Here is a 13932-nt window from a genome sequence, read left to right as displayed (position 1 = left end):
AGGGGTTGGTTCTTGGACAAAAAGGGTTACTCTCTGAGGTCTTGGCTAATGGCACCTGTCCAGAGACCCCAGACCAACATGGAGACCCATTGTAATGACACCTATGCAGCAACGGGAAGCGTAATTAAGCGATGCATCGGCATCCTCAAGATGCACTTCTGATGACTGGACCGCTCTGCTGGGGCGCTCCAGTATAGCCCTAGGCAGGTCTCTAACATCATGCTGGCCTGCTGCATCCTGCACAACATTGCGCAGCAGAGGGACAACATGCTGGAGGAGGAAGAAGAACGGCAGGCCTCATCTGATGAGGAGAATGTCCAGGAAGAACTTCCAGGAAGAACCAGGCATGGAGCTCGGGATGGCAAGGCAGCCGCAAATGGGACAACCTCATCACCTCCCGATTGGCCAACTAAAAGGCCTGGCCATTGGCAGCTCTGCCACCCTGTCCCAGATCTCCCCACCACCCCTCCCCTTTCCAAGTGGTGCCCGCTTACCGATAGTCACTCACATCTTCCGCTGTCCCACCTCCCTTCACTGCACCTTTCCTGTCCCTCCACCCTTCACTTCACCTCCACTGTCCCACTGCCCTTCACTCCATCTAACCATCCCATCTCCGCTTCCCCCACTCCGAGGGTCCTACCAGCATCACCCCAGGGTTTTGGCCCTGGGCAGGCAGTATCAAGGCATTTTGTCCATGGGGCGGAGGATGATGATGACTCTGTAAGATGGGCTCAAGTGTTCCTCGTCATTTGACAAAGTCTGACTCCTGCCTTCAGGATCACATTCCACTGTCCATCCGGGTGATGACTACATGTGAGCTGGTCAATCCATCTCATGGATCCAAATATCCTCTGGGGTGGGTGGGGCATGCAGTCATGGAGTTGTTGAGCAGTGATGGATCACTCACTGGGTAAGCTGCCCTGCAAGGGGGCCTCACACTTTTGGTCCCGTTCCCTGCCACCTGTGAGGGTGATCCCAAGTGGAATGTTCAAATGTCCCAGAGGCCCTGACCCATGCCATCCTCCAATACCTTCTGTCCCACACATTCCCCATCCAGCACACCCTCTACATCGAGCCCAGCCCATTCCACACACCCTTCAGACATAGGATCGAGGAAGATTGCAATGTTGGTGAAAAGGTCTTTAACTGTGACTATGTACATTATTGTGCCCTAACCTCTATCTCTAGTCTATGTGATGACCCATGCCAACTCAACTGGTGTCTAACTTCTTTATCTTACGTGGTTGACCATTCCTTCCAGGTGTGACCCAGGACAGATCATCAGACATGGAGGCAGCCTGCTGCATTTCTCACCCGCTGACCTGAGATGTCTTTGGCAGCCGTCCTCTGGAATGCCTGGAGCTGGAGGGGCCCAGCTGACTTTTGGGTGTCACAGGTGACAAGATGTCATTGTTCTGCCCACTGCCCATGAGATGAGTCAGTGTCAGTGTGTTGGGGGGGGGGGGGGGGGGGGGGAGATTCGGAATTGCTGCGGTAGGCACTGGCACGCGCTTCTTCACTTCCTCTTCCCTGGGGTGCTCGATGGTCCTCAGGCTACTCCATGGGACAGAGGTGATGCCAGAGTGCGCTCTGGAGGCTCCACCATTACTGGGCGCTCCCAGTCCTGGAGGCCCGCCCTCATCTGAACCAGGGTCTCGATACCCTCAACCATGGAGCACCAAGACTGGGCCACATCCCTCAGCGAGTGAGTCATGTATCTCACTGCCTCGGTGATGTCCCCCTGGGACTGTGCCACATCTTTCTGTGACTGGCCAGGCCAGTCAGCGCCCTCAGGCATGAATCTTTGTAAATGGACCAAGCTCTGGAGCGCCACAGCAATATTCATGTTGACCCGGTACATGTCTTTCCTGCCCTAGCCACAGCCATCGGCCGCACAGTGTACTCCAAGCCTTGTGCAGCTTGACCCATGGCTCTGAATTGTTGTCCCAGGCCTTTCATCATAGATGCCCCCCATTCAGTGTTGGTCTGGGTACCACACATTGTCAGCACGATCGCCTACACCTGAAGACAGTTGGATTCCTCCAGCTGCACCTGCAGGCAATGGAAAAGTGTCGACTGGCTGGCTCCGTATCTGCATCTTCACAAGTCATGGTTCATACTTTCCAGAAGAGCGATGCCTGTCCAGGCTGCAGCTTCCTGAGCTCTGGCATCCCTCCAACTGTCCACTTCCTCAAGAGTCCCTACCTCCGCCAGATGTGCTACAGCATGTGATGTACCCAGGAGCCTCATCACTAAAATTCCCCACCTAGGTGACAGTCTCTGCGATGGTGGAGGGTACAGATCACAGCAGTGATGAGGTGTCAGTGTCTTCCCCGAGGTGGTGCTCGGGGTATGCTGGAGATCTGGCTGGGGGTGAGGTACCCCTGATGGGCCGGACTGGTCTGCTGGTGATCCTACAAGACAAAAGACAAAGAGACACCGTGAGATCTTGGGAAGGAGTGGTATGTGGGAGAGGGGGGATTCACTTGCTATAGGGACATCAGTTTGCATTAGGAGCTCACTTGATTGATGCATGTCGACCTCCACATCAGAGATAGCCCTCTCAAGAAGTTTGCCGGCTAGCTCTAGAGCCCTCTGCTCCGCTGGGTTGAGAGCCTTGAGGTCCCGGCCCCATTCCGGTCTTCCCTTACTCCCAACGGCTATGGGCTGCCTTTCCTTCGGGGGCACAGAATGGATGTGGTGAGACACATGGAGGCGTGTTCCACTGGAGTCTGTAGTTGGTGGCATGTGTGTGAAAGAAACTTGGCCAAAGAGGACAACACAGATGTTGGGGTCAGTGGAGGGTGGAATGTAAGGGACATGTAGGCAGGTGGGTTTTTATTGGCCTGGAGGTGAGTGAGGGGTGATGAGAGGAGTGAAGGACATGAGTGGTTCCGGGAGACAGAAGTGGTGACTCACCCCAGCTACCCTAGGTCATTCATCTTCTTACTGCACTGTGTGCTGATCTGCCTGGTGAGGCTGGCAGCATTCACTGCCTCCTCCTCCAGGCTGCAGCCTCCTCCCCACCTTGGGGAAGAGGTGTCCCACCTGCTCTCCACTGCTTCAATCATCGATCGAGGTCAGAGTTCACAAACCAAGGGACCTTCTTCGTGCTGCCATCTTGGCTAAAATGAGAGTGTGAGGAGTAGAGTTTTTATAAGCAGCTCCAGTTTGTCAAGCTCTCCAGCACCAATTCCAGCCCCAGCAAATCAGACGCCAGCAGGTTTGAGAATTGCTCTCGATTCACGAGGGCAGAGTGCTAGCCCATTAGCATGGCCTCAATTGCTCCCCAAATAGCGCCCCAAATCAGAACGCGAGCTGCATTCAATTCAATCCCGCATTCAGCACTTAGTCTCCCAAAGGGAGAATACTGCTCTATTTTCTCCTGCCGGAGCTGAATCGCTTCTGTTTCAAGCGAGGTCTGAGAGCAGCACCCAGAAGAGATTCAGTGTTCCTTGCCATGCAAATTTATGTATGGCGAGGGTTGCAAGTGATTCTGTCACGAATCCTGCTATCAGGTCTCCAGTATGTGTGGGCAGTCAGATAGTGAGGGTTGGCGGCTGGACCCTTCCTCCTCTCGCAATGCAAATCATGCCCCACGCCCCTTGACAAGTAGGGCATCTTACACACCCTCCCACCACGGGAATTGCTGGGTCACACCCCCAAGCACAGAACTCACGCATGAGGGTAACCCGACCTCCACGCACCGGAGACTGACATCAGACACCCCGTCCCCCACTCTCCGAACCAGAGGCCCCCATAACAGGGAACCACCACATAACAGGGAACCCTCTCCATAAGAGGGAACCCTCTCCATAACAGGGAACCCCCACCATAACAGGGAACCCCCCCCCCCCATAACAGAGAATGCCTCCTCCCCTCCATCAGTCAACCCTGCCTGAAAGCTGAAGAGCAGTCTAAGCAGAAACAGTGAAAATAAATCATTGCTTTTTCACTCACCTGTGCGTTACACCTGTTGCCTCAGACAGATGTCTGGAAAGCAGCAGCTGTAACTTAATAGAAAGCCAAAACCACGTGTCAAGACTTTAAACGTCCTCGGATCTTTTGATCTGCAAGGCTTCTTGCCTGTAATTGATGGCTTCCAGACAGCCAGATGTCTGGATTGATTATTTACATTTCCCTTTGCACTTGAATAAACCTCAATAGCCTGCTGTGAAACTAACCGCAATGTTTATATGATGTGGAGATGCCGGCGTTGGACTGGGGTGAGCACAGTAAGAAGTCTTACAACACCAGGTTAAAGTCCAACAGGTTTGTTTCAAACACGAGCTTTCGGAGCACGGCTCCTTCTTCAGGTGAATGGAAAGGCTTGTTCCAGAAATGTTTATATAGACACAGTCAGAGATGCCCCGGAATGCGAGCACCTGCAGGCAATCAAATCATCAAAGATGCAGAGAGAGAGGTAACTCCAGGTTAAAGAGGTGTGAATTGTCCCAAGCCTGGCTTGGGACAATTCACACCTCTTTAACCTGGAGTTACCTCTCTCTCTGCATCTTTGATGATTTGATTGCCTGCAGGTGCTCGCATTCCGGGGCATCTCTGACTGTGTCTATATAAACATTTCTGGAACAAGCCTTTCCATTCACCTGAAGAAGGAGCCGTGCTCCGAAAGCTCGTGTTTGAAACAAACCTGTTGGACTTTAACCTGGTGTTGTAAGACTTCTTACTGTGCAATGTTTATAAACATTGAGCTATGATTACAAGCTCATGACCACATCAATAGCAATTAAGTACTTTCTGCTGAGAAAAAGAGGAAGTGATTAATTCCTCGATCCAACCCGATGTTGGATTCTCCGCCTCATTAGGAACTCCGTCACCAGCAGCGGAGAATGCAGTCCATAGGCACAGGTATCATGGCAGAGAGAAGCTCAATGGTACAAATAGGCCAGACCAGGTAAGGACAGCAGATTTCCTTCCTGAAAGGATTCTTTGAAATATGATCATGTACTACAACAGTGGCCTTAAATATTCATCAAGGGCTTTTCCGAACACGAAGCAATAAAAAAATGGGTAATTTCCTTTGAACAATGCATCTGTAAGAATACAAGGTTTTAAGGTGTAATATCAGATGATTTGAAATAAAATACAGCTAGTAACCACACTGTCAATTCAAATAATTCCTAGATAATCTTACTTCACCGAGGTAAATTTCCCTTTACAAGACAGTGTATGTTAAAAAAACAATGATTATCTCCAAAACTATTTATCTCCTTTAGTTTAACAATTTGCATGCTGTTTAAGGAACTTGTGCTTCAACACTGTGCAAGTCTTTAAATAGGGCAAGTGATGAATTAATTACTTTTTGTTGAAATAAATCCAGGTCACACACACCCTGTCAAAAGCAACACGCACTATAACGTAGCCAAAAATTATAGGTACTGGTAATTGCACCAATTATAACTAAAGCTATTGGAAAGAAGAGGTTTTCTTCACGATAACTAAAACGCCAATTCACTTTGAAGGGATCTTGCTTTATTACTAACTTTTAAAGAATAATAAGGACTGAGATGTGTAATATTTAATAAAGCAGAAGGTTATGTGAAGCAGGATAAATGAGTATTACTTACTGTTAATATCAGAGTATGCTTTCTCCTTAGCAATGCCATATTTCTGTGAGATGTAATTTAGTTGCTGAAATAAAAATAATCATTTACTTACTGTTCTGCAAATTACATCCATCACAAACTCTTTAAATCTTCATTTTGATATACATGTAAAACTAAAATCCTCCTTACAGTTGGTGCGTAATCGAGCAAAGCATGTAGGTCTTGGAAGTTGTGGTTGACCAGTTTCTTAATTCCTTTAATTTTGTTGGTGAGGTTTTGGTTCGCGGCAAACACACATAATGTTCCGGCCCTGTTTTTGTAGTTTAAAAAAAAGCTATTGAGAAGCAACAAACTAAGCGCCCTTAAACAAGATTACGACACATGGTATTAGTGAAATTAAATCTGTGGAAATTATGGATTTTGAACTTTACCGACATGGATCACATTGACAAAAGAAAACTGCTGAACTAAGTATCATTCTACAATTCTATTACTGTTACTGTTGTAGCACAAGGTAATATGATGAGGCAGAGTTAGTGATTTATTAACAAAAGAAGAACTTTTTATTTACAGATCAACGCAACTCCAACACAAGACTAGTTTCCTTGACTATTTTGCTTACACTGATTTTACAATATCAAGGATATTGGGGCAGGGAGGGATCAATGCGAGGGAGATAAGGGTGTCAGTAATTGCAGTGCCAGCAGGGAGGAAGGAAGTTGGGGGGGGGGGGGGGGGGGGGGGGGTACTATGGTCAGGGAGTGCCCCTGCTGCACAAAGGTCACTCTCCAAAGGTAATACCCCCCGCCCCGCTGAAACCAAACCCAGTGAGGGGCCATAACATTCAGCCGATTGTTTCTATAAACTACTGCATCCACACCAGAGATTGAATATAAATCAAAGTGACCAACAGGGTGATGGAAGCAAATTAATGTTCACCCTTGTTCGAAACAAAAGATTTTTTATTTCAACAAGAAAACCTTTGAAGTTCTATTTTAATTGGGAAAATCAAGCTGTTTCATCTAGTGTAATTATTATCTCAAAAGAAACCTAACAATATTATAACATAAAAACCCAAACAGTAGTCAGATTTTACAATACAGCAGTGCAAAACAGAATTCAGAGAAAAATAACAGGTATATTTATGAACACAAATTTAAGGTTTTCAAACAGGATATTTTCATGCATACAATGAATGAATTTTATTTAATTCCAGTCTGCTGAACGTTTGTAGTAATGGAGACACTTGGAAACACAACCAAGTTGTGTTATTAATGTATTAAGCTAGTTTTACAAAAGTACCCAGTAAAAGCGACAAGAATTTACAGATTGCTAAAAAGTACAAATCGCAAAAGTACAAGTACAAATGAGCAGGTAGCATTTGAATGTATTTACTTCAGATTTTGAGTTTTTCTGTTGAAAAAGCTAGCTTGCATGTCTCTGAACATTTCAATATTGATACTCAGTTTTTAAACTTGGAGAAAACTTGGAGTGGATTTAGTCCTCTCCCCTATCCTATCAAAGACAGATGCCATCTGCTTCTCACTCGGCACAGGAGTCATTATTATGTTACATTCCCTACCACACACTTCAGTCACCATGGTCATCATTCCTACCTCAGTCATATATTGCTTAGTTGAACTGAAAAATGTCAAATCAAAAGGTCAGTTTAATCATAGGATGTGAAAGTATCACTTAATATTTGGTACTCAGTCCAGGACTTCCAGTGTCAAGTGAAAATAATCAGACTTTGTAGCACGAGAGAATGTTACACCAAATTGCCATTGCACGAATTGGCAGCAACGGAGAATTCTCCATTGCTATCTCAGCCCCAGCAGTAAGCTTTTGAAAAAAAAAACTGAAATTGGCTCACCAGTTAAGTACACTATTTGGTGTGGCTCAAACTCATTTTGATCAGTAAAATCTCTAGTCTACCGCAGTTTAGTGCTCAAGTAATCTGTAAAGTAACAGTGAAATAAAGATAACTGGAATTGCTGTAGCAGCCTCGGGCTGGAGCAGCAATACGATTATGATGCTCTGAGTAGCACTTACAATGACATTTTCATCCTTTACAATATACACTTACCATCAGTATGTGTACTATACATATAATGTAAATGTAAATGTACACGTCAATGACACTTTACAATCACAATATGGTGAAATTTAAAATACAAATGGAGGGTGAGAAGGTCAAATCGAACACTAGTGTTTTGTGCTTAAACAAAGCGGATTACAATGGGATGAGAGACGAACTAGCTAAGGCAGACTAGGAGCAAAGACTTTATGGTGAAACAGTTGAGCAACAGTGGAGAACCTTCCAAGCAATTTTTCAAAGTGCTCAGCAAAAGTTTATATCAACAAAAAGGAAGGACAGTAGAAAGAGGGAAAATCGACCGTGGATATCAAAGGAAATAAGGGAGAGTTTCAAATTGAAGGAAAAAGCATACAAAGTGGCAAAGATTAGTGGGAGACAAGAGGACTGGGAAATCTTCAGGGGGCAACAGAAAGCTAGTAAAATAGCTATAAAGAAGAGTAAGATAGAATCTGAGAGTAAACTTGCTCAGAATATAAAAATGGATAGTAAAAGTTTCTACAAATATATAAAACAAAAAAGAGTGGCTAAGGTAAATATTGGTCCTTTAGAGGATGAGAAGGGAGATTTAATAATGGGAGATGAGGAAATGGTTGAGGAACTGAACAGGTTGTTTGGGTTGGTCTTCACATTGGAAGACACAAATAGCATGTCAATGACTGATGGAAATGAGGCTATGGCAGGTGAGGACTTTGAGACGATCGCTATCACTAAGGAGTTAGTGATGGGCAAGCTAATGGGGCTAAAGGTAGACAAATCTCCTGGTCCTAATGGAATGCATCCCAGGTTACTAACAGAGATTGCTAGGGAAATTGCAAATGCACGTGTGATAATTTACCAAAATTCACTGGACTCTAGGTGGTCCCGGTGGATTGGAAATTAGCAAACGTGACACCACTGTTTAAAAAAGGAGGTAGACATAAACGGATAATTATAGGCCAGTTAGCTTGACTTCGCTAGGAGCAAAGATGCTGGAATCTATCAAGGAAGAAATAGTGAGGCATCTGGATGGAAATTGTCCCATTGGGCAGACGCAGCATGGGTTCATAAAGGGCAGGTCGTGCCTAACTAATTTAGTGGAATTTTTTGAGGACATTACCAGTGCGGTAGACAATGGGGAGCCAATGGATTTGGTGTATCTGGATTTCCAGAAAGCTTTTGACAAGGTGCCACACAAAGGTTGCTGCATAGATAAAGGTGCATGCCGTTAAGAGTAAAGTAGTAGAATGGTTAGAGGATTGGTTAATTAATAGGAAGCAAAGAGTGGGGATTAATGGGCGTTTCTCTGGTTGGCAATCAGTAGCTAGTGGTGTCCTGAGGGATCAGTGTTGGGCCGACAATTGTTCACAATTTACATAGATGATTTGGAGTTGGGGACCAAGGGCAATGTGTCCAAGTTTTCTGATGACACTAAGATGAGTGGTAAAGCAAAAAGTGCAAAGGATACTAGAAGTCTGCAGAGGGATTTGGATAGTTTAAGTGAATGGGCTAGGGTCTGGCAGATGGAATACAATGTTGACAAATGTGAGGTTATCCATTTTGGTAGGAATAACAGCAAAAAGGATTATTATTTAAATGATAAAATATTAAAACATGCTGCTGTGCAGAGGGACCTGGGTGTCCTAGTGCATGAGTTGCAAAAAGTTGGTTTACAGGTGCAACAGGTGATTAAGAATGCGAATCGAGATTTGTCCTTCATTGCTAGAGGGACGGAGTTTAAGACTAGGGAGGTTATGCTGCAACTGTATAAAGGTGTTAATGAAGCCACACCTGGAGTAGTGTGTTCAGTTTTGGTCTCCTTACCTAAGAAAGGACGTACTGGCGCTGGAGGGTATGCAGAGGAGATTCACTAGGTTAATCCCAGAGTTCAGGGGGTTGGATTATGAGGAGTGGTTGAGTAGACTGGGACTGTACTTGTTGGAATTTAGAAGGATGCAGAGGGATCTTATAGAAACATATAAAATTATGAAGGGAATAGATAGGATAGACATAGGCAGGTTGTTTCCATTGGCGGGCGAAAGCAGAACTAGGGGGCATCGCTCAAAATAAGGGGAAGTAGATTTAGAACTGAGTTTAGGAGGAACTTCTTCGCCCAAAGGGTTGTGAATCTACGGATTCCCTGCTCAGTGAAGCAGTTGAGGCTCTTTCATTAAATGTTTTCAAGATAAAGATAGATAGTTTTTTCAAGAATAAAGGAATAAAGGGTTATGGTGTTCGGGCGGGAAAGTGGAGCTGAGTCCACAAAAGATCAGCTATGATCTCATTGAATGGTGGAGCAGATTCGATGCGATAGATAGCCTACTCCTGCTCCTAGTTCTTTTTTTAAAAAAAATAAGTTTTAATCAACAAAAACTAAAGAAAAAGCGAAACAACAGTAACCCCCCCCCCCCCCCCCCCCCCTCCACCACCAAATACAGAAGCAATAAATAAACAAAAGTATTTAACATGGGAACAAATACACATATCCAATACTGGAAAAAGGACAAGCCCCCCCCCCCCCACCGGTTGCTGCTGAAATTGACCATCCTCCACTGCTCCAGCAGGAAGTCTAGAAATGGCTGCCACCACCGGAAGAACCCTTGCACCGACCCCCTTAGGGCAAACTTGACCCTCTCCAGCTTGATAAACCCAGCCATATCGTTGATCCAGGATTCCACGCCCGGTTGCCTCACATTCTTCCACTGCAAAACAATCTGGCGCCGGGCTACCAGGGACGCAAAGGCCAGAATGCCGGCCTCTTTCGCCTCCTGCATCGCCGGCACCGCTGCAACCCCAAATATTGCGAGCCCCCAGCCCGGTTCAACCCTGGACCCAACCACCCTTGACAACGTCTCCATAACGCCCCTCCAAAAGCCCTCCAGCGCCGGTAACGCCCAAAACATGTGGGTGTGGTTCGCTGGGCTCCCAGAACACCTGACACACCTGTCCTCACTCCCAAAGAACTGGCTCAGCCTAGTCCCAGTCATGTGCGCCCTATGCAGCACTGATGCTGAAGGGCCTCCACCGGCCAGTGCGAGTCTGTGCGTGCGCGGGAGTGCCAGCGCGTGCTGGCGTCATCCCTACGCATGAGCACATGGAGTCACCTCTGTACCGGGAATGGCGGATGACCATGGCCTTTGGTGTAGAAGGAATAAAGTGCCCCCACGGCACAGGCCCGCCCATGGATCGGTGGGTCCCGACTGCGGGCCAGGACATCATGGGGGCACCTCCCAGGGCCTGATTCCCCCCGCGACTCCCCAAGAACCCCGGAGCCCGCCCGCGATGCCAGGTCCCACCGGTAAGGGACCAACTATAATTAACGCCGGCGGGACCGGCATAGAGCGGGGGGGACTTCGGCCCATTGCAGGCCGTAGAAGCCGGACAGCCCTGGGGACCATTGAGTCGCTCCAGACCCCATTATTCTCCGAGGCGGGCGGCGCGCCTCATACCACGCCAGTGTTTGGGGGGGGCGGGGGGGGGGGGGGGGAATTGGGACGACAGCTGGGGCGGGATTCACGCTGACCCCTGACGATTCTCCCACCCGGCGGATAGTCATTCTTGCTGTTTGAAGGTACAACTTGTGTATTGTCTGTTTGGATCAGCGTACAGCTCTTTGTAGCTGAATCATCCAATGCTTTATTGCATTGCGGCTGCCACTGGTCCTTTCCGCAGAACTGGTGAAACATTGTGCATTTCCTTTGTGCATGCAGAAGGCTACACCTTCCACATCTTTGCTGCGTTTGAGTGTTCTCCTGAGTATGTCAACATTTGCGTTTCAAAGCTGCATTGACGTGCAAGGATCACTTTGTACTTATGTACATCCTTGTGTACGTCTTCTATGCTTAGGTTTTAGGCTTGCCTAGTACATCTCTCGGGAATGCTTCCTTGGGAGTGGATGTGGTCACCAACTCAACAATTTCGCAAGTTCTGCATCCAAAAGATCACAGTACATAGGGCACGATTCAACTAATTGGGAACAAAGCCCCATAGTGAGTGCGTTTAGCCACTTGTTTCCCGTCGCTCGCAGCGCCCACATCCCCCAACACACTCAAGGCACCCTGGCCCGATCGCGTGCAATAAATGCTAGCATGGAATCTTGACAGTACCAGTCTGGCACCTTGGCAATGCCCATGGCAACGGGCAGTGCCAGGTTGGCATCCAGGCAGCACTGCCAAGGTGCCCAGGTGGCACCAACACTGCCAGGGCACCACCATGCTTCCGATCCCCTGGGAGACCCCCACGAGTGCTGTTCCGTCTGGTCCCCATCTGTGGAAACCTGTATTACACGGCACTCTCCCGAGGTCTCCGAGGCAAAGGGGATGAATCCCAAAGCCTCAGCTACCTCAGGAATTTGCACATTAGAGTGAGATGAGCTGTCTCGCTCCAATATGCAGATTTGCCAAAATGTGCTCCCACCCACAATTGGCAGGATTTACATTGCAACGTCACACAATATCGCGTTGGATCTCACGAGGCATTGGGAGCCAGTAAATTCCAGGAGTGGGATCTCCCAGCTTTTATCAGCCATGTTCAGTTGCAGCGAGCTGCTTTTTTGGCGCAGCATGGCCATTAGATTGCGCCCATACTCTTTCCTCGGCATCTCCTGACTCCTGAAGTGGAAAATTGAAAAATAAAGATTTGTGCCAGGTGCCAATTCCGATGCCATGCTCAGGTCACTCACTGGCAGGGAAAGCGATGTTTGTGCACCACGTCAGTAGGTCCATGCATAACCATAATTTTATAGATTTCAACATCATTAGCGGATTGGACTCTTTATGCTCCACCCTCCGCCATGCTCCATCCCTCTCAGGTGGAGGTCTCGCAGGCACAGTATTGACAAGCGGGGCTTGGGCGCCATGGCTGTGGAGGGGGAGCAGGAGGTTAAAAGACTGAAAAACCCTCAAAACATTCGCCGCAGAATTTGATTTGAAATAAGGCAGCAGAAATTAAGAGTACCAGTATTTTAATTCAAGATGGAATAAAACCACTTCAGCTAAACGTCGTCCAGAAATCACCATTTGAAGGGAGAAACTCCTAGCTGACTTCAAGGATCATTAATACATTCCAAACAAATACAGGATAAGGAAAATCTTGCATTGACACACCATAAATTCTCTAGATCACTCCCCGACACCAATAATTATTCAAACCATGAGGACAGAACATTCTTCAGATAAACAATACACAAATACTTCCTTAATTATATAACTCTTGATACTTAGAACATCCTCAAAGATGTCTCTGTTTGATAATCGAGTTGCGGAATTCTCCGGCCCCCGCTGGGTTGGAGAATCGGCACGGCGCCACGTGAATCGCACCACGACACCGGGACGCAATTCTCCGCAATGCGGAGAATCAGCACCATCGGCGCTGGGCCTGGCCGGTCGGGGTATGCGCCGACTCTTCGGCCCAGGCTGGCATGGGCCAGCGTGCCAATTCTCCGGCCCGGATGGCCGTCAACAAAAAGCCGAGTCCCGCCGGCACATTTCTAACGTCCTCTGAGCCGGTGGGACCTCGGCGTTCAAGGGTCTGGGGGCAGCCTGTGGAGGGAGGGGGGGAGCCTCTGTAGTGGCCTGGCCTGCGATCGGGGCTCACCGATTGGCGGATCGGCCTTTCTGCCCACCGGCCTCCTTTCCTCCGCGTCGGCTCTTGTAGCCCTGCGCTATTTGGCATCGGGGCTGGCGCAGGGAAAAAGGCAATTGCACATGCGCTAGTTGCCGCCGGCCCAACTGCGCATGCGTGGACCCCTGGAGCGGCATAGGCCACTCCAGCGCCGTCCTAGCTCCCTGCGGGCCGCAGAATGGGGTCCCAGAATGGGCGCCGATGCCGGAGTAAAACACTCCCGTTTTCACTCCGGCGTCGGCACTTAGCCGCCCGTTGGGAGAATCCCGCCTGAGATATGTAAGAAACATGGCAACACTGAAGAGACAGATCTCTATACAAATCCCTCTTTGCCAATATATCTTAAGACACCTGACATTCACACAGACACTAACGTCATTAAAACATATATTGATGATAATACATCAAATTAGCCATTTGGCTATAGGCAATTATCCAACAATAAGTGATAAGATAACAGAGACAGTCCTTGACCGATTAAAAGGTTTTATGTAAAAAAAACAGGGGCATTTTGGCAGCGAGGTACCTTCTCACTCCCCTGTAGGAGTGTGGGTCAAAGCTCTGTTCTTCAAGATTGCCTCATCAAACAAAGACCATCACGGTTTTGGAAGTATGTTTCTGTTAAACTTAGAAATGTATTAGAAATTGATAGGAGATACTTTAGGATTT

The 13932-nt window shown here is 47.6% G+C and overlaps 1 protein-coding gene across 17 annotated transcripts in view; it reads right to left on the bottom strand.

The window, feature by feature from the left end:
- Positions 1–13932, bottom strand: part of LOC119963057 (prominin-1-A-like) — a 308012-nt gene that overhangs the window by 143990 nt on the left and 150090 nt on the right. For all 17 annotated transcript variants that reach the window (XM_038791582.1, XM_038791585.1, XM_038791593.1 and 14 more), the window contains 2 exons: positions 5757–5877; positions 5589–5652 (listed from right to left, as the gene is read on the bottom strand). In XM_038791582.1, coding sequence (XP_038647510.1) covers positions 5589–5652; positions 5757–5877 — 185 coding nt within the window. The remainder of the gene's footprint in view (positions 1–5588; positions 5653–5756; positions 5878–13932) is intronic.

The sequence above is a fragment of the Scyliorhinus canicula genome, chromosome 3, assembly GCF_902713615.1.
Source record: "Scyliorhinus canicula chromosome 3, sScyCan1.1, whole genome shotgun sequence".
Lineage (NCBI taxonomy): Eukaryota > Metazoa > Chordata > Chondrichthyes > Carcharhiniformes > Scyliorhinidae > Scyliorhinus > Scyliorhinus canicula.
Note: the sequence above shows the minus strand (reverse complement) of the source record. Positions and strands in the feature narration are given on the sequence as shown.